Raw genomic sequence first — 21,426 nt, 5'->3', positions numbered from 1 at the left:
CCTTCTAGGTGGTAGAGGTCGCGGGTTTGGGAGGTGCTGTTGAAGAAGCCTTGGCGAGTTGCTGCAGTGCATCGTGTGGATGGTACACACTGCAGCCACAGTGCGCCGGTGGTGATGGGAGTGAATTTTTAGGGATGGGGTGCCAATCAAGCGGGCTGCATTGTCCTGGATGGTGTCGAACTTCTTGAGTGTTGTTGGAGCTGCACTCATCCAGGCAAGTGGAGAGTATTCCATCACACTCCTGACTTGTGACCTGACTTGGAAAGGCTTTGGGGAGTTAGGAGGTGAGTCACTTGCCACAGACTACCCAGCCTCTGACCTGCTCTTGTAGCCACAGTGTTTATATGGCTGGTCCAGTTAAGTTTCTGGTCCATGGTGACCCCCAGGATGTTGATGGTGGGGGATTCAGCGATGATAATGCCGTTGAATGTCAAGGGGAGGTGGTTAGACGCTCTCTTGTTGGAGATGGTCATTGCCTGGCACTTGTCTGGCGCGAATGTTACTTGCCACTTATGAGCCCAAGCCTGGATGTTGTCCAGGCCTTGCTGCATGCGGGCTCGGACTGCTTCATGATCTGAGGGGTTGCGAATGGAACTGAACACTGTGCAATCATCAGCGAACATCCCCATTTCTGACCTTATGATGGAGGGAAGGTCATTGATGAAGCAGCTGAAGATGGTTGGGCCTAGGACACTGCCCTGAGGAATTCCTGCAGCAATGCCCTGAGGCTGAGATGATTGGCTTCCAACAACCACTACCATCTTCCTTTGTGCTAGGTATGACTCCAGTCACTGGAGAGTTTTCCCCCTGATTCCCATTGACTTCAATTTTACTAGGGCTCCTTGGTGCCACACTCTGTCAAATGCTGCCTTGATGTCAAGGGCAGTCACTCTCACCTCACCTCTGGAATTCAGCTCTTTTGTCCATGTTTGGACCAAGGCTGTAATGAGGTCTGGCGCCGAGTGGTCCTGGCAGAACCATTGCTTTATTCAATGGTGGGCAAAATTTTCAGAACACTCAGTATAATGAGAGACACTTAATACAATCAGTATGACAAAAATGTGCACCCTAGCCCACTCTGATGGGCTCTTTATTTAACATGAAAGCACAAACTCTCCTTGATCAGGACAGAGGTTCTCCTCGTGCAGCATGTTGTTGCCTGCCTTTTTGGTGTCTGTCCTAATTTCTTTTAAAAGTTTCTCTCTGACCCACAAACACCGTAAGAACATAGGAAATAGGAGCGGGATTAGGCCATAAGGCCCCTCGAGCCTGCTCCGCCATTCAATAAGATCATGGCTGATCTTCCATCTCAACTCCACTTTCCCGCCCTATTCCCATAGCCCTTGATTCCCTTAGTGTCCAAATATCCATTGATCTCAGTCTTGAATACACTCAATGACTGAGCATCCACAGCCCTCTGAGGTAGAGAATTCCAAAGATTCACAACCTTCCGAGTGAAGAAATATTTCCTCATCTCAGTCCTAAATGGCCGCCGCCTTATCTTGAGACTATGACCTCTAGTTTTAGACTCTCCAGCCAGGGGAAACAACCTCTCAGCATTTACCCTGTCAAGCCCTCTAAGAATTTATACGTTTCAATGAAATCACCTCATTCTTCTAAACTCCAGAGAGTATAGGCCCATTCTACTCAATCTCTCCCCATAGGACAACCCTCTCATCCCAGGAATCAATCTAGTGGACCTTCGTTGCACCCCTCTATGGCAAGTATATCCTTCCTTTGTAAGGAGACCAAAACTGCACACAGTATTCCAGGTGTGGTCTCACCAGAGCCCTATATAATTGCAGTAAGACCTCCTTACTCTTATACTCCAACCCCCTTGCAGTAAAGACTAACATGCCATTTGCCTTCCTACAGCTACGACTTGCCACACAGACTGCAGCGGTTCAAGAAGGCGGCTCATCACCACCTTCTCAAGGGCAATTAGGGATGGGCAATAAATGCTGGCCTTGCCAGTGACACCCACATCCCATGAACGAATAAAAAAAAATTTATATAGCGGAGGATTATCTGATCTGTCTGATTCATAAAGTATTGAATTATTGTAATTATGAGAAATAGGCATATGGTGTATTTATAAACAAAAATACTTGAGCTTGGTAAAGAAATACGTGAAGTGAAGAAGTGTTCATCAGTATAAAATACATTGAAACAGAACATGTAAGGCATGTAATACATAATGGCTACAAAATAAATTAATTTTAATTGTATTCAATTAATTTACATCACCTTTTAAGTTGGAGAGACTGGGAAGCTTAATGATTAGATTGTAAGTGAGATTGAAAGGATTATCCAGTGGGAACTGATATGTTTCAAAGAGTAAATAGCTGATTTTAACAGCTTAAGGATATTAATGCAGCAATAGTGTCAAAGAAATGTCGAGCGTCTTAATACAAGCTGGCACCGATGGGAGGTGAAAACATCATGGGTGTTTGGGGAATGGCCATTTACCATTTAAAGACACTTCAGCATCCAGGAATAGTGCAATGAGTTGCAGATTATTTATCAGATAAGATTACAAAATAGCAGAAGTATAGTCAAAAAGGATGGAAGGAAAGTAGAGTTGAAAAAAGGCCTCTGCATGGAGGAGGAGAGGTATTTGAAGATGAAACTAGTTTTCTAATTAGGTTTTGGTTGACATTATGAGTATGGACCAGGACAAATTGGCATGTATGTAGAATCTGAGCCACTTAAGTCTAAGCTATCTCAATTAGAACACTTATTTAGTTGATGCAGAGTTAAGAGGTTAATATTTCTGTGTGAACGTGGAGATTATACTGAATTTATTTTCATTGATATTGGTCTGGTACTATTTACTGCCAATTCTATTACGTTATTAATGTCCATTTGATGAAGGCTGTGCTCTGAGTGGGTCTGAGAATGTACACCAGAGTGAACCTTTGATTGTCCCAGAAATTTAGCTGAAGGAACAAATGTCGGTTTGGGAGATAGCTTTGCAACTAGTTGAGGAGTTGTGATTGGGTAGAAATTTTTTGACTGAGAATGTTGGTTTGTGCAGTAATGTAGTAGTTATGGTACTTGACAAGTAACCTAAAGGTTGTGAGTTCAAAGCCCAGCATGGCAAGCTGTGAAATTGAATTCAATAAATCTGGTAATTTATAGGCTGGCACCAGAAAAAATTAACCATGAAAGATACTGGTTCACCAATGGCCTTCAGGACACCTGCCATCCCTACCCAGATCTGGCCTATTTGACTCCAGTTCTACACTTTGGGGTTAACTCTTAATGCCCTCTGAAGTGACATAGCAAGCCACTCAGTCGCAAAAACAGCTTACAAATATACAAAAATGTTGGACAGGAAAAGACTAAATGGTCCATCTAGCCTGTCCCATACAGCCGTGGTGCATTAGGCATCATGATACAGACACTCCCTAACCACCTGGAGCCATGTAATCTGGGAGACGTGAAAAAAGATAAAAACCCAGGCCAATCGGGCAGAAAAATCTGGAAAATTCCTCTCCGACCCAGTTAGGCAATCGAAACTAGTCCAGTAGACCACATTGACCCTGATTTATATTACAGGGTACCTACCTCTTGTATGAGGTCATCTCCACCCCAGCCAGAAACAGGTCCAGCTCTCCCTTAAAGGTATACAGCAAATCAGTGTTCATCGCACGAGCTAGTAATCTGTTCTACAGGTCTAACCGCCCAGCATCCAACCTAGTTCTGTACTTACATAACCTGTAAGCGTGACCCCTGGTTCTCGCAAACCTATAATTGATCCACGTAAACACAATCCATCCTTTCATTATTTTATAAACCTCGGATCAAATCACCAGAGTCTATGCTTCTCTTAAAGTATACACACCCAGCTCTTTACGCCTACATGGGTAGCTAAGGTGTTTTAAGCCGGGAATCAATTTTGTCGCCCTTCTCTGTACTTTTTCAAAAGCCTCAATATCCCATATCATGTGAGGGGACAAAAACTGGACACTAAATGAGTCCTAACCAAGGACAAAATGATATGTTTTGTTTTGTAGTGAATTGTCCCGTGAATGCAACCTAGAACCCTGTTTGCTTTAACTATAGCTTCACGGCATTGGTCGTGAACCTTGATGGAGTGTAACACCCAGATCTTTTTATTTCACCACTGGCTTCAATAAGAAGATCCACCACCACCTCAGGGTAACTAGGCGTGAGCAATAAATGCAGCCTTGCCTGCCCACATCTAGAGAATAATAATAAAAAAACAAATCTTTTGGCTGTAGTTTAATTATCAATCAGAAGTTGCCGGAAGAAAGAATCTAAAGTGTTTTCCTGAGAAAAAGCCAAATTATTATTTGTGGGTGAGCAGTTTCTATAATGTACAGTATTATCAGTTCTAGTCATGAGATTTCTGATTTTAACTTCATTTGTGTAATGTTAACTGCCTTTTTTTTGCATGGATTCTTCCTCTGGACTTTGATTTAAACAAGGGGTTTGTCACTAATGTGATAATGTAAATTATAAATTAATTATAAATTCAGTCTAACTTTGTCTCAAATAATGTGATACAGAACACAGGTTTTGAAATCGTAAACATAGAAAAGAGCAGGAGTAGGCCATTCGGCCCTTCGAGCCTGCTCCGCCATTCAGTACAATCATGGCTGATCCTCTATCTCAATACCATATTCCCGCTCTCTCCCCATACCCCTTGATGCCTTTTGTGTCTCAAAATCTATCTAGCTCCTTCTTAAATATATTCTGTGACTTGGCCTCCACAGCCTTCTGTCGTAGAGAATTCCACAGGTTCACCACCCTCTCAGTGAAGAAATTTCTCCTCATCTCAGTCCTAAGTAAAGGTTTAAATGTGTACTGGGAAAATTTCCTAATGTACTTAATGATTTTCTTATGTTAATTTCACTATCTCATTAAAGTTACTCTGAGATTCTTAACATTGTTCATATTGTATCTGAATGGAGTAACATCAGTTCTTTGATTAACACTTAACAAAAGGAGTGTAATAAAGTATATTATTATTTTGCAAGCTTTGAGTTGAATATCTAATGATTGTCTGTTCCATAGGCTTTCAATAATCCAGAATCTGGAGAGAATCAAAGAACATGAAGACTTCTATTGAAGAAACCAACATTCACGGAACATGTATCTTGTAACAACTGCTGGTTATTGGCAATTTCAGCAAAACTATCTCAAGTACCTTTCGTAATTAAGTTTAACACATTTCTTTCATACTTCATGATTTTGTTAACATTTGAAGTAACACAAGGATTTGTATTGCAAATGAGCTTTTTAAATTTGAGTGGACAAATACTGTTGCAATCCTCAAGATTTTACATACATCTCCTGGTGTACAAAGCTGCAAACTTCATGAACATAAAGTAATACCAATATCAAGAAAAAAAATCTGACGTGCAATATGATTTCTTTATATATAAAAAGTTTTACATTCTTACTAAAATGTTGTGTATTTTCAGAAGCAAAAAGATAATTTTTAAAATGTTTATTCCAGGAATATATTGTAAATGAATTATCATCTGTAGTTCTTTTTCAATCTAATCTATAGTAGTTTTAGATACAAAAATCATGTCAGTATTGTGTTTTAAAAATTTTTTGCAAGAATGTATGCAAAGACCACAGGAAGTTGAAAAAATTACATTAGAGTTTCAGCACCAAATTCAATTAAGGGCACATAATTATGATCACACTGCAACACTTTTTCAATTGAATTTTTCTTTCTTGTTCTTTCATTGCTTATAATCTAGACTGGGACCAGCATTTGCTGGTCTGGTCCAATTTCCATTGTTTATTAGCACCAGTCTAGAACTACAGATAGCTCAAGATTTACACTGGAACTGTAGCAATGTGTCTTGATTCACAGTTCTGGGACTGAAAATTACCTGCACCAGTATCAGAAGTCTATCACTGATCTGTTTACATTCAGTACTGTCACGCAAATTTCTTTTTAAAAAAAAGTTTAACTTTTTTGCAGTAAACTAGGAAACACTATGAACTGTGCATTACTTGGCCATCTGTCGCTTCCTCTTGGTGTACTGTGATAATGCTGCTGTGCATCTGAAATGTGATAGCAATGTTAAAAGAACCTGGAAGTAACCAAAACCAACTAAAAACAAGGACAGTTCTTCGTTATGAAGACTTTAGTTCATAATTTGTCAGGTCAGTGGCTTACAGCAGGTGTATCATTTGTGATGTGCTAGGATTTGTTAGGGTTGTACAATTAGTTCTGATGGTACTGCATAGAAACTTGGAGGTGATTCAGAGATTGGCTCTGTCCAATGATAACGCACTTCCTCTAATTGCCACTAACCCAAGAGACTTCACTAGTTTTTGTCATTTCAGCTGTCCACTAATACAGCTCCCTTCCTCTACTGGGCTCACTAATGCCAATACTTGTGATTTAATAGGTATCTATCAGCAGGAAAGTGAAAACAAAATCTAACACAGACACTGTGAATTATATTATTTATGCAGATAAATGTTTTGATTATTAGAATGGCAAGATGCTCTCTAAATGCTTTTAAAAGTACAACCCTAACAAATCGGGGCCTGTCAGTGCGGACTGCACGGTGTGCGGATATTACACAGTGTGCTGAGAGTTCGGTAAGTGTGGGAGTTTGGTGAAGTGGGGGGAAGGAGGTGCTGCTTTGCCTTGCTTTTCCAAACTTTTCCTGCAGAGCGGTAGTGGACCTGAGAGTAGAAGACTGAGATTGTGGAATAAAAGCAGCAGCAGACCTGCACCAAGAGACAACTACTGTGCGACATCACAGGGACTTAACTCCTGGACCTAAGATAAATAAGAAGCAAAAAGTAATCCAAGTGGGACGTCACCAAGGAAGAGGTAAGTGATTGGCTGGTGAGTATTTTCCTGCTGAATTTGTCTAAGGTTAGAGTTTGTGGATTCTCTGGTCTCTGTTGTGTAGTGGGGAACTGCTGTTCAGCAAAGGCCCTTGAGTATACCTTTTTAATTGAAGTGAAATTGGTGGGATTCATTTAATTTGAATTAATTAGTTAAAGGGTAAGTCATGTCAGGACAGCCCAGCCCCGTGTTATGCTCTTCCTGCTCTATGTGGGAAATCAGGGACCCTTCCGGTGTCCCTGACGACCATGTGTGCGGGAAATGCATCCAGCTGCAGCTACTGACAAACCGCATTGCGGCACTGGAGCTGCGGATGGATTCATTAAGGAGCATTCGCGATGCTGAGAACGTCGTGGATAGCACGTTTAGTGAGATGGTCACACCGCAGGTAAAGGTTGTACAGGCAGGAAGTAATTGGGTGACCACCAGGCAGAGTAAGAGGAGCAGGCAGGCAGTGCAGGGGTCCCCTGTGGCCGTCCCCCTCTCAAACAAATATACCGCTTTGGATATTGTTGAGGGGGATGACTTATCAGGGGAAGGCAGCAGCAGCCAACTTCCTGGCACCAGGGGTAGCTCTGCTGCACAGGCTGGGAGGAAAAAGAGTGGAAGAGCTATAGTGGTAGGGGATTCTATCGTAAGGGGAACAGACAGGCCGTAAACGTGACTCCAGGATGGTTTGTTGCCTCCCTGGTGCCAGGGTCATGGATGTCACTGAGCGGCTACAGGGCATTCTCAAGGGGGAGGGTGAGCAGGCAGAGGTCGTGGTCCACATTGGGACCAACGACATAGGTAGGAAGGGAGATGAGGTCCTGCATCAAGAATTTAGGGAGCTAGGTAGCAGATTAAAGAGCAGGACCTCAAAGGTTGTAATCTCTGGATTACTCCCAGTGCCACGGGCTAGTGAGTATAGAAATAGGAGGATAGAACAGATGAATGCGTGGCTAAAGAGTTGGTGCAGGAGGGAGGGTTTCAGTTTCCTGGATCACTGGGCCTGCTTCTGGGGAAGGTGGGACTTGTACAAGTCGGACGGGTTGCACCTGAACCAGAGCGGGACAAATATCCTTGCGGGGAGGTTTGCTAGCACTGTTGGGGGGGGTTTAAACTAACTTGGCAGGGGGATGGGATACAGAGTGGAGCTACAATAGGGGGTGATGTGCAGCCAAATATAGAGAAAAAAACAAGTCAGCTTGGAAGACAGGGCAAATATGTGAGGGCAAGGCTGGATGGCATCTATTTTAATGCAAGGAGTCTTGCGAATAAGGTGGATGAACTGAAGGTGTTGATAAACACATGGGAGTATGATATTGTTGCTGTCACAGAGACATGGTTGAGGGAGGGGCAAGACTGGCAGCTCAATATTCCGGGGTACAGAATCTTCAGGCGAGACAGAGGGGGAGGTATAAGAGGAGGGGGGGTCGCAATATTAATTAAAGAATCAATTACTGCCATAAGGAGGGATGATATATTAGCAGGTTCCTCTAATGAGGCCATATGGGTGGAGCTTAAAAACAAAAAGGGGGCAAGCACTTTGATGGGAGTACTTTTGGCCCCCAAACAGTCAGGGGGAGATAGAGGAACAGATATGTAGGCAAATCTCAGAAAATTGTGCAAATAATAGGGTAATAATAGTGGGGGATTTCAACTTCCCCAATATTAACTGGGATACTCAGAGTGTAAAAGGCTTAGAGGGTACAAAATTCTTAATGTGCATCCAGGAGAGCTTTTTGAGCCAGCATGTAGAAAGTCCTACAAGAGAGGGGGCGGTACTGGACCTAATTCTAGGGAATGTGGCCGGCCAAGTGGAAGAAGTGCTAGTAGGTGAGCACTTTAGTGAGAGTGACCATAATTCGGTGAGATTTAAGGTGGTCATGGAAAAGGACAGGGAGGGGCCGGAAATAAAGGTTCTAAATTGGGGGAAGGCCGATTTTAATAGGATAAGGCAGGATCTGGCCAAAATGGACTGGAATCCGCATCGGAGCAATGGGAGTCTTTCAGAAGGGAGATTGAGACCATACAATGGCAACATGTTCCCGTAAAGGTCAAGGGTGGTTCCAAGAACTCCAGGGAACCTTGGATGTCAGGGGATATACAAGAATGGATTAGGAAAAAAAGGAGGGCTTTTGGCAGATACAAAAGGCTAAAGACGGAGGAAGCCCTAGAGGAGTACAAAAAGTGCAGGGGGATACTTAAAAAAGAAATTAGGAGATCAAGGAGGGGCCATGAAATAACACTGGCGAGCAAAATAAAGGAAAATCCTAAGATGTTTTATAAGTATATTAAGGGTAAGAGGATAACTAGGGAAAAAATAGGGCCCATTAGGGATAAAAATGGCAATCTGTGTGTGGAGCCGGCAGATGTAGGAGGGGTTCTAAATGAATTTTTTGCATCTGTTTTCACTATGGAGAAGGACGATGTAGACATAGAAATACGGCAGGGGGACTGTGATATACTCGAACATATTAACATCGAGCGGGAGGAGGTATTGGCGATTTTAGCAGGCCTAAAAATGGATAAATCCCCAGGCCCGGACGAAATGTATCCCAGGCTACTGTGTGAGGCAAAGGAGGAGATTGCGGGGGCTCTGACACATATATTCAGAACCTCTCTGGCCACAGGGGATGTGCCAGAGGACTGGAGAACCGCTAATGTAATACCATTATTCAAGAAGGGGAGTAGGGAAAAACCGGGGAACTACAGGCCAGTGAGCCTAACATCAGTGGTAGGAAAATTATTGGAAAAAATTCTGAAGGACAAAATTAGTCTCCACTTGGAGAAGCAAGGATTAATCAGGGATAGTCAACATGGCTTTGTCAAGGGAAGATCATGTCTGACTAATTTGATTGAATTTTTTGAGGGGGTGACTAGGCGTGTGGATGAGGGTAACGCAGTGGATGTGGTATACATGGATTTCAGTAAGGCCTTCGATAAAGTCCCCCACAGGAGACTGGTCAAGAAGGTACGAGCCCATGGAATCCAGGGTGCCTTGGCACTTTGGATACAAAATTGGCTTAGTGGCAGAAGGCAGAGGGTAATGGTCGAAGGTTGTTTTTGTGACTGGAAGCCTGTGGCCAGTGGGGTACCACAGGGATCGGTGCTGGGTCCCTTGCTGTTTGTGGTCTACATTAATGACTTGGATATGAATGTAAAAGGTATGATCAATAAGTTCGCTGATGATACAAAGATTGGTAGGGTGGTAAATAGCGAGGAGGATAGCCTCAGTCTGCAGGACGATATAGATGGGTTGGTCAGATGGGCGGAACAGTGGCAAATGGAATTTAACCCGGAAAAGTGCAAGGTGATGCACTTTGGAGGGACTAACAAGGCAAGGGAATACACAATGAATGGGAGGACCCTAGGCAAGACAGAGGGTCAGAGGGATCTTGGTGTGCAAGTTCACAGATCCCTGAAGGCGGCGGAACAGGTAGATAAGGTGGTAAAGAAGGCATATGGGATACTTGCCTTTATTAGCCGAGGCATAGAATATAAGAGCAAGGAGGTTATGATGGAGCTGTATAAAACACTGGTTAGGCCACAGCTGGAGTACTGTGTGCAGTTCTGGTCGCCACACTACAGGAAGGATGTGATCGCTTTGGAGAGGGTGCAGAGGAGATTCACCAGGATGTTACCAGGGCTGGAGCGCTTCAGCTATGAAGAGAGACTGGGAAGATTGGGTTTGTTTTCCTTGGAGCAGAGGAGGCTGAGGGGGGACATGATTGAGGTGTACAAAATTATGAGGGGCACAGATAGGATGGATACTAAGGAGCTTTTTCCCTTCGTTGAGGGTTCTATAACAAGGGGACATAGATTCAAGGTAAAAGGCGGGAGGTTTAGAGGGGATTTGAAAAAGAACTTTTTCACCCAGAGGGTGGTTGGAGTCTGGAACTCACTGCTTGAAAGGGTTGTGGAGGCAGGAACCCTCACAACATTCAAGAAGCATTTGGATGAGCACTTGAAATGCCATAGCATACAAGGCTACGGACCAAATGCTGGAATATGGGATTAGAGTGGACAGGGCTGATGGCCGGCGCGGACACGATGGGCCGAAGGGCCTCTATCCGTGCTGTATAACTCTATGACTCTAAATCCTAGCACATCACAAATGATACACCTGCTGTAAGCCACTGACCTGACAAATTATGAACTAAAGTCTTCATAACGAAGAACTGTCCTTGTTTTTAGTTGGTTTTGGTTACTTCCAGGTTCTTTTAACATTGCTATCACATTTCAGATGCACAGCAGCATTATCACAGTACACCAAGAGGAAGCGACAGATGGCCAAGTAATGCACAGTTCATAGTGTTTCCTAGTTTACTGCAAAAAAGTTAAACTTTTTTTAAAAAAGAAATTTGCGTGACAGTACTGAATGTAAACAGATCAGTGATAGACTTCTGATACTGGTGCAGGTAATTTTCAGTCCCAGAACTGTGAATCAAGACACATTGCTACAGTTCCAGTGTAAATATTTTTAAATGATCAAGGAAAGATTTTCATAATTATTTTAAATTGTTTATGGTGTTGGTAAGCCCTCTAACAAAATAACTTTATGAAGTATAGATTTTAACTTGAATACCATAAGGCTGAGTCAAAGCATCTTACAGCCACTTACATAAAATATAAAAACAAAATTTCATGCTGAAAGTGTGGGTTAAGTTTAGTCATTACTAATTGTGTTCATATTATAACCAGTGAATATTGGCTGCTTTTATGTCGGTTTCCAAGTTGAAGCAGCTAGCTGCTTGTATTCATTTTTCTAAAGTCAGCACAGTAAGGACGGCCTCAAATTGGTTGAACATTGCCCAAAATAGTTCATATTTGGGTTACTGAAAACATACTAATTAGCCACCAAGTAATTTTACTTATCCAGTGCCTTAAACAAATGAAAGGGAAGCTATGTTCCTATATTGGAGGCAACATACAGATGTAATAACATTACAGTAATAAAAAAACTTTAATGAGGTCATGATTTCACAACACAGTAAATTATTGCAAAAAAAGCACACAAGCAACAAGTGGTTGCACTGAAATGCAATTGTGATTAACACTAACAAAAATCAACCTGAAGTCCTTGCCTACCCAAAAATACAAATGTAATTAAGTACTACATTCTTCCATTATTCAGTGTTTTATCTTGACTTACATAATGAATATAACACATCTCTCCTTTTGTTATAGAACAACATGAGATATTTTCAAACTGAGCTGCCTGGGATCCTTTTTAAAATCTTCTTGAAACACACAATGCCCCTCTATCTCCCTTTTAATAGCTGGATGAAATAGACAGTACCTCAATCTTGGCCTGTCTATCCAACCTATGCTTCCAGTAACTCCCTCTACTACATATCATTTCATTGGTACTGTTATAAAAGCTATTAAGATTTAAGAAATTATAAGTTTTGCAATTAGGGAACATTAACTTGCCTCCCAGTTCGAGGGAATGCTGAAATAATTGGTTTGTTAAAAATAAAGTTAAAGGCAAATTAAATCAAAATGTGAAATAATGTTTTAGAACAATATTAGCATTACAAAACAATTTCTTGAACATGCCTCATTACTGTAGGCTTTTTATCTTAGAGATTTGGAAAAAAAATTTAAAACTTAACAATTCTGCACACTTTAACACAACAGACTAAGTATTTTCACAAGATTGAGTACTTTTGTTTATTCCCTTCACAAATATACTATAAAAATTATCTATATACACATCATTTACCTAACTGAAAGCAGACATAGAACATAGACAAAAGGAGATAGATTTGGTGCTTTAAACTTAAATTTGTGAAAACTCAAAATGGATCCCAAGCACAAAAACAAATACATCTAGAAATGATGTAAAACAAGATACAAATGCTCAATACTGGATTTGCATTTATCATCAAGAACTAAAAGCATTTCTTACAGCAGCAGTTACAAAAAAAAATCCACAAAAATTGTATGCAGTTTGAAGGTCCCTTCATTAAACTGCAAGAAAACAAATCAGCACAAGATTGGCAGCGGAATAGGTTTTAAAAAAGGCTACAAATACTTTTGTACATCAGAAAATAGTTCTGTTATAAATACCAATGATTTCCTGTAGTAATTAAATGTCAAAAAATTAGCTTAAACTAAAAGCCTAAAATGGGTAGTGCTCATTTTTCAAATTGCTTTTTAAAAGAAACGGAAAAGGCAGTTGCAATTTTCTGCTAACAGAATGAGTAAGACAAATGTTGACATTACCAATCCAAAACTAATATGTAAAACCAATAAAAATCAAATCAGGATGATCTCTATTTCTGTTATGATCATCAGATCACTGATAAAGAAAACAAATTGTTTTCAATTTTAAAAATATTACTGGAATATCCTTAGACAAATGTATGCAACTGGTTTAATATAGGAATTGTTAAACATTGGTCCCATTTTACTACTTTTAGCAATTTCATCTTTTGCAACATTCAAATTCCTGTAAAACTTACAGCAATAGCTCAACAATGTAAAGTACACTTCTGGACAATAGAACCTTAGAAGACAAGATTGCAGGTTGCCAGCAGCCCAAAGTGCAGTGTGAATTTTACCAAATCCCAGACATTGTTTTAAATTTCTTTTGAATAATTAGTGTTTTAATTATCTGAAAACATAACTGAACACATTCCACTTGTTCAGTTCAATGGGAGACGTCCCTCTTTTGTTCCTTCATATTTGAGGGAAGTGTGACACGTTGTTCATTCATCCGTTTGGCCTGAGATCGCAGGATCAGGCTGAAGAAATCTTCATCGGGAACAGTAATACATTTATGTACAGGTTGTGGTGGTGCACATCTCTGGTCATCCAGCCTGGAGCCCTAACGAAAGTGTAAACTGATTAAGCTACTAAAAGAATTATTTCCACTTCTGTTAATTGAAGAAACTAAACATTTAAAAGTTATTACAATTAAGGATGTGATGTAATAAATTAAATGATCTCTGAAATTTACTATTTCATCCACAAGTGACTAGAGCCAGCAATATTGCAGAGTATTGGTTTGATATTGTAAACTCATAACTGATGCATTTTTTGTACAGCTCTGAATTTTTCTATTTTTTTGTGACTTTAATGAAAAAACAGGCCAAATCAAAGACTGTTTTGTCAAATTAAATTGATTTTTTTTTCTGATTTCCATCAAACTATGAAATTATACACAACTGCAAAGCAACAGTCATCAGTATTCTCCCTAGAACTATATAAATCAGCAGAACACATACATATTAAAGCTAATACTGGCCCATGTTCAAAGACCAATCCAATGAACTTATGAGGAGACAGTAAGGTTAGCTTCCTACTGCCATGGATCAGACTCCAAACATGAGTTCCATTGTTACATTATATCAGATGTGGCATGCTTTTTCCCTAAGGGAATGAAGAGAACAAGCTTTGAATGCTTGATGGCTCTGGCTGTAATCATTGTCATGACCATACTTGTGCTAGCATGTCACAAATGATGATTGGTGTGTGAAATGTCTCAGTACCAAGTCTGCATCTGATCAATTTGTAGCTCAGTGCATCAGAGAGCCACTGCACCAATTTAAACCAATTGTAATTATTTAAACAATTGTTAAGACTTCAAATGTGTTTCTCCCCTTTTCTCATACAAACTCTTTCACTAAGGTGGTATAGTTTCACAGGCCCCAGCAGCCCTCCTAATACCTAAGCCAAGTGGATGTTCAAGTGTGAGCCCAGACAATAATAAGCATCAGTAGACTATTTAACGGTGAAGAACATAAACGCCATGCCCAACACTCACCGTGTGTACATTCCAGCAGGAACCCTGGTTGTTACTTCACCTTTCTTCAAAAACTATCTTTCCCTCACAGCATGTGTAGTGAAACTAAATGTAGCATCCCCAACTGCTAAACTTAGCACAGACCAGGAATGGAATTTGGTCTGCATTGCTTAATGCTATGCTACACATTGCCTGTGCTTGGAAGCTTTACACCCACTTTAGAGTTTGAAGTTTATATAAATAGGAAGTGGTTTCCATTATAAATGGATACGCTTGTTAGAACTTAAAACTCAGAATTACGTAGAGATGACAACACAGAAACAGGCCATTTGGCCCAACAGTCCAAGTTGGTGTTTATTCTCTGTACGAGCACTAGTCCTAATCCCAAGTGCCCATTGGATACCTATAATCCCTTTATCCTCCACTTCTTCAATCACCTATCCTTTTCTTAAATGTTGACATGGTCTCTGCTTCAATCACTAATTCCAGTAGCGCATTCCAGTCTCATAACCCTGTGTTAAAAACTTTTCTCCTGCTCTCGTTCCTAAATTTCTTACATTTAATCTTTTGCGTCCCCTCGTTCTAGAACCCCCCCCAGCACTTGGACCAAAAATGCAAATGGTGCAAGAGTAGAATCCAACATTCAAAAACTTTACACGTGAACTGCGCCTGATTTTTTTTTTAAATGCGGTCAATAAAGGTGTAAAGTACAAAATTATGACTTACCTGACATTTTACTAGCATGTCAAAGAAAGAATCGTCTGGCTCCTTGCTGTCACCATTGGTGATCAGGTGAGTGAGAACAGAGTGGCTATTATGCTGGTTAAGCCGTAAGCCTGGAAGATTGCTAATGCTAGCACGCTGGTCATCTAATCGACGTCTCTGAGAGCTTGCAAGCAGATCCAAAAACTCATCTGTCTGTGGTGAAACTACTGAAGTAGAAAGAGCTGCTAGGATATTGGAGATATAATACTTTAGGTCAAAAACTACAAACTGCACCTTCAATAAAAGGACATTTGTTTCCATGTCAGGTTTGAAATTAGCTTATAAACCCAGTAACCTTGAAATACTATGCAATAACAGTATTGTTACAGAACAAATATGATCTGCAGTAAAGCAATACAGCTTTAATAAACAATTACAATGTAGAAATGCTTTCTAAATTCAGTGAAAGTACCAAATTAATTTATTGCAGTGCCCAATTTAATATTTATACCCATATATTGAACTCAAGACTATTTTTAAAAAGTCACAGGTCTAATGAGGATATCGCTTATCATGAATGGTGAAAATCTAACATTGTTACAAGTGGAGATAAACTAATTTTTGGTCAGGTGCCCACAACATGAAAACCCATCACCATGTTTAAATGGTCTCCAAGCCAAGCTACTGATAAATACACACAGGTGAGTTCCTGTTTGCCTGGCGTTGTGTGCATGCTCTCTCCCTATAGGGACCAACCGCACTTATTCAAGTCTCGAGAGCTTAGGTGCAGGTTGACAACAGAAAGGCCTGGGACCACAAAGTGTGCACAGGGGGACCGCTGGGGTTTGACCAACCAAAGCCACACAGCTTACTAGCACAGTGCACTGATAAGTGTTCTGCTGCCTGTGCAAATGGTGACAGGCTAGTTGCACAATGATGGAGTAGTAGCTCTTGCAGTTAAATAGATGCACTACCACTTTGTGCAGCAGCATGTACGGCTACATCTGTGCAGTCACTGAAGTCTGGGACTTTGGGAAATCCTGACATATGGTAAAAACAGGACTCTCCTGCTGAAGCAACATCAGCCACTGGCAGTGCCATTCCTGTTCTGGAGTTTGGTTGAAGGCCAGCTTGCAGCATGTGACAATTCCCATCACAGTATCCATAGTGAATCAGTGCATCCACATACATTGTTCTTCAAACAAGTGCGGCATTACCTATAAATGCAATAGGTAGGATAAAGGTTGTTGGACACCATCTTCCTATGATGTAATTAACTTGCCTGGCATCCCTCTATTCATTCGCCTCCTTTTCCTTCAAATAGTATAAATTTTAAAAAATTCCTATAGAGACATTAACTGTTTTTGGCGGAACCAGTTTTGCCAACAAGCTATTCCTTTGCACAGTGTTAGAAACCCTCTTCAGCCAGAGTTGGCCAAAAAAAGTGAGCAAAAAAAGGAAAAATTCCTAAAAAATTTGAAAACACACTTGAAATTTCCCTATACCGACAGGGACAATCATGGGTGAAATTAAGGAGCATAATTCCAGCATAAAGAGACAGGAAAATTGAAAGAACACTCACCCATAGTTTTGGGTGGGGTTAATGAGGCTGGTGCAACCCTCGCCAGCCCATTCTGACTCTTTATGAATGAACATCGTTGATCATCCATCCGATTGCTCTGGAACCGACTCAACAAGTCAAAGAACCCTTCATCTCCCAGCATACTGGAACTGATTCTCTGAAAACAAATTTTGTAAATTGTACATCACTAACTTTAGCTGCATTTAGGAAGTTCTACATAACAGATATGCACAATCTGTACCATACACACATCAAGGAGAATATATTCCTTCTCTTTAAGCAACTCGAGAGGAGGCGAGCCGGGATCAATATTCTGGGGAAATGAAAATTCAGAATATATAAAATATAAAGAAGATGCATTCAGATTATATATTAACACTGTTGTAATGCGAAAGTTATATGCAAACACCAGATTAATTAAGATTAGCCACAGGAGTCAAAAAAAAATCTAAATTAGTGTAAATAAATACTAAAAGTGCCTTGACAAGTGTCAAATATTTTAAACCACATTCTAAAGGGGAAAGAAAAAAATTACAGTATGAACTGATTTTAAATACACATCAACTGTAGATACATTAAAATAATTTTCCGCATTAATTTCAATGCAAAGCTCAAAATTCACTTTTAGATCATCTATACACTACTGCTAACAGCTACTAGTAAATTTGCAATTAGCAACCATCAGGGCTGTAATCGTGTCCCTCCACTTTACGTGAACTTCTTCAAAATTATATTACTGCATTATTATAGTTAGCATCCACACACAGACAGTTCATTTAAACATACACACAAAGTTCTTACAGTATGATCTCAAAAAACACTAGTCACTGGGAACACAAATTATAAATTAGATTTTTAAAAATATGAAGTAATTTTGGTTGTTGGTTTCTGCTAAGAATCGACAAAAAGGTTATAAGGTGTCAGAATCATACTGAGACTTAACTAACACTGCTTATTCATGACTTATGTTCAAAACATGAAACCAATACTCTGGTATAACATTAATGCCTTATCATCACTCCCATGGATATTTATTTTAAATAATCTGTACTCAATGGCATTTGATAAAGTACCACAAAATAGACTTGTTGGCAAAATTGAACCCCGTGGGATTAAAAGGGGCAGTGGCAGCGTGGATACAAAATAGGCTAGGGGACACAAAGCAGAGTAGGGGTGAACATTTGTTTTTCAGACTTGAGGGAAGTGTACAGTGGTGTTCCCCAGGGGTCAGTAATAGGATCACTGCTCTTTTTGATATATATTAATGACTTGGACTTGGGTATAGAGGGTATAATTTCAAAGTTTGCAGATGACACGAAACTCGGAAATGTAGTAAATAACGTGGTAGATAGTAACAGACTTCAAGAGGACATAGACAGACTGGTGAAATGGGCAGACACATGGCAGATGAAATTTAACACAGAAGTGTGAAGTGATGCATTTTGGTAGGAAGAATGAAGAGAGGCATTATAAACTAAACGGTACAATTTTAAAGGGGATTCAGAAACAGAGACACCGGAGGCTGTACGTACACAAATCTTTGAAGGTGGCAGGACAAGTTGAGAAGGCTGTTATCTGTAGCTTTATAAACAGAGGCATAGAGTACAAAAGCAAGGAAGCTCGTTTGAACCTCTATAAAACACTGGTCTGCCACAACTGGTGTATTGAGTCCAATTCTGAGCACCACTCTTTAGGAAGTATGTGAAGGCCTTAGAAAGGGTGCAGAAAAGATTTACTAGAATGGTTCCAGGGATCAGGGACTTCAGTTACATGGATAGACTTGAGAAGCTGGGGTTGTTCTCCTTATAGCAGAGAAGATTGAGAGGAGATTTGATGGAAGTGTTCAAAATCGTGAAGGGTTTAGAAAAAGCAGATAAAGAGAAACTGTTCCCATTGGCGGAAAGGTTGAGAACCAGAGGATACAGATTTAAGGTGATTGGCAAAAAGGACCAAAGGCGACATGAGGAATTTTTACAGTTTTTTTACACAGCGAGTGGTTATGATCTGGAATGCACTGCCTGAAAGGGTGGTGGACGCAGATCTAATCGTGGCTTTCAAAAAGGAATTGGATAACTACTTGAAGGGAAAAAATTTGCAGGGCTACAGGCAAAGAGCAGGGGAATGGGACTAACTGGATTGCTCTTAAAGAGCCGGCACGGACTCAATGGGCTGAATGGCCTCCTACTGTGCTGTAACCATTCTATGATTCTAAGCGCAATAGACCAGCTGGTCTTTTCCTGCCCTTTTTCAGCTGGTCTTTTCCTGCCCTCCCCTGCTCTTCCTCAGGACAAGGGATACCCCCTGCACACGTGGCTCACGACACCTCTGAGGAACCCCACCACCGAGCAACAGCATCAATATAACGACAGCCACATCGCTACCAGGTCTACAACTGAGCATGCTATAGGGTTACTCAAGATGTGCTTCAGGTGCCTTGATTGTTCTGGGGGAGTGCATCAATAAGCACCAGAGTGGGACACATTATAGTCGTCTGTTGTGCCCTGCACAACAGAGAGAGGTGCCACTGGAGGAGGCCGCATCCACATCTGCCATCCACATTGAGGAGGAGGAGGAGCAGGAGCAACCCAGGGTCAGAACAGCGGCTCACCTGGCTGCTCGTGAGGCCAGGGAGTCACTGATATGTGAATGGTTCTCCTAACATCAGACAGTGTAGAGTCCATAGTAGGGGAATAGTAAGTAAACCCAGTAAGTAAATGTTAATACTCACAACCTTGAAGCAGACATTTCTACCACTTTTCACTTAGCCACTTTTACACTGCCTTCTAAATGGTAAATATTTAAAGTGCTTGTATTTATATAGCGCCTTTCACTACTTGAAGTGTAATGTAGGAAATGCGGCAGCGAATTTGCACTCGACAAGGTCCCACAAACAGCAATGAGATAAACGACCAGATAATCTGTTTTAGTGATGTTGGTTGAAGGATAAATATCGTCCAGGACACCGAGAAAAACTCCCCTGCTCTTCTTCAAAATAGTGCCATGAGATCTTTTACATCCACCTGAATGAGCAGATGGGGCCTCAGTTTAACATCTCATCCGAAAGACGGCACCTCCAACAGTGCAGCATTCCCTCAGCATTGCACTGAAGTGTCAGCCTTGATTATGTGCTCAAGGGGTCGATTTTTGGATGGCCGAGCTGGCCCAGCTCCACCCGCGGACTTCCGGGTTCCCCAGTGACGCGTTCAGGTGCGCGCACAGCTCCCGAATGCAGGACTCCCACCGGCAATTAAAGCCGGCGGGATGCTGATTTAGATAGTTAGGTAGATAGTTGAGGTACTTGACAGACCTCATTGAGTGGAGATTTTGGCTGGGGTGCAATTTTGAAGGATCCTCAGCGTGTTTCCCGTGCTGTGGGAAACACTTCCTGTTGGAAACACTTCCTGTTGGAGCAGATGTGTTTCAGCCAGCAGTGAGTGGGAGATGCAAAGGATTATTTGGCAGGTGGGGGGAATACCTCATTTATTGCAGCAGGGCACTCTGTCACTTCAGACAAAGTTTTGGCTGCAACACCTTTGACTTTCCACTAAAAATTCTTAACTTATACCCCAAACTCTGCTGTGCAAACACATTTACCTACTTTGCGGACCCCCTCAAACTCAAACCGTCAGGCTGGGGAGTGCCATAGCTGCATTCATCACTTCATCAGAGGACGAGCAACATCACCAGCCTCGCCAGGCATGCCATCCACCTCCACCATGTGGAGCTCCACAACACAGTGCAGCGCCCCAGGCACCTGCACAACAGCACGGAGGGCAACAACAGAGAGAGCAACGTCGCAGGAGGCACTACCCTCGCCACAGGGTCTACAGACAGAGGCTCAGCTTCCTGGACCTCTCTGAGGAGCAGTGCATATGGAGGCTCAGAGTCAGTCGCTAGGTAGTTGCACACATCTGCAGCCTCCTTCATGCCGAGCTGCTCCCGGCTGGCCCGAGCAGCATCTTCTTACCTGTCGCTGTCAAAGTCACCACTGCCCTCAACTTCTTCACCTCTGGATCGTTCCAGGGTGCCACTGGGGACATCGCCGGGGTCTCTCAGTCGTCTGCACACAAGTGCATAAGGCAGGTCACCAACGGCTTGTTTCGCAGGGCCTCACACTATGTCAACTCCCCCATGGATGACCTCAGCCAGATGGAGAGGGCAGTGGGATTCCACACTGTGGCTGGCTTCCCACGGGTGCAGGGTGTAATCGATTGCACCCATATAGCAATACAAGCACCTCCACACGAGCCAGGACTGTTCATCAACAGGGAGGGCTATCATCCATCAACACTCAGCTCATCTGTGACCACCGCAAGAGATTCCTTCACATGTGTGCCAGATACCCTGGCAGCTACCACGATTCCTTCATCCTCCGGGAGTCCAACATCCCACCCCTCTTCCACGCACCGAACACCCGCAAGGGCTGGCTCCTCAGGACAAGGGATACCCCCTGCACACGTGGCTCACGACACCTCTGAGGAACCCCACCACCGAGCAACAGCATCAATATAACAACAGCCACATCGCTACCAGGTCTACAATTGAGCATGC

General features: G+C 41.8%; 2 protein-coding genes across 4 annotated transcripts in view; one reads left to right on the top strand and one right to left on the bottom strand.

Moving 5' to 3' along the window:
- The window catches only part of clcc1 (chloride channel CLIC-like 1), a 42,632-nt gene extending 37,198 nt beyond the window's left edge, over positions 1 to 5,434 (top strand). The window contains exon 12 of one of the 2 annotated variants that reach the window (XM_067990609.1): positions 5,044 to 5,434. In XM_067990609.1, coding sequence (XP_067846710.1) covers positions 5,044 to 5,085 — 42 coding nt within the window. In that variant the 3' untranslated portion in view covers positions 5,086 to 5,434. The remainder of the gene's footprint in view (positions 1 to 5,043) is intronic. The other variant, XM_067990608.1, reaches the window with a different exon arrangement.
- Positions 5,435 to 11,782: 6,348 nt separating this feature from the next.
- The window catches only part of gpsm2 (G protein signaling modulator 2), a 72,791-nt gene continuing 63,147 nt past the window's right edge, over positions 11,783 to 21,426 (bottom strand). Inside the window, exons 13-15 of one of the 2 annotated variants that reach the window (XM_067990606.1) lie at positions 16,876 to 17,032; positions 15,315 to 15,538; positions 11,783 to 13,670 (exon numbers count right to left, since the gene is read on the bottom strand). In XM_067990606.1, the coding sequence (XP_067846707.1) occupies positions 13,494 to 13,670; positions 15,315 to 15,538; positions 16,876 to 17,032 (558 nt within the window). In that variant the 3' untranslated portion in view covers positions 11,783 to 13,493. The remainder of the gene's footprint in view (positions 13,671 to 15,314; positions 15,539 to 16,875; positions 17,033 to 21,426) is intronic. The other variant, XM_067990607.1, reaches the window with a different exon arrangement.

Source organism: Heptranchias perlo, chromosome 9 (assembly GCF_035084215.1).
Source record: "Heptranchias perlo isolate sHepPer1 chromosome 9, sHepPer1.hap1, whole genome shotgun sequence".
Lineage (NCBI taxonomy): Eukaryota > Metazoa > Chordata > Chondrichthyes > Hexanchiformes > Hexanchidae > Heptranchias > Heptranchias perlo.
Note: the sequence above shows the minus strand (reverse complement) of the source record. Positions and strands in the feature narration are given on the sequence as shown.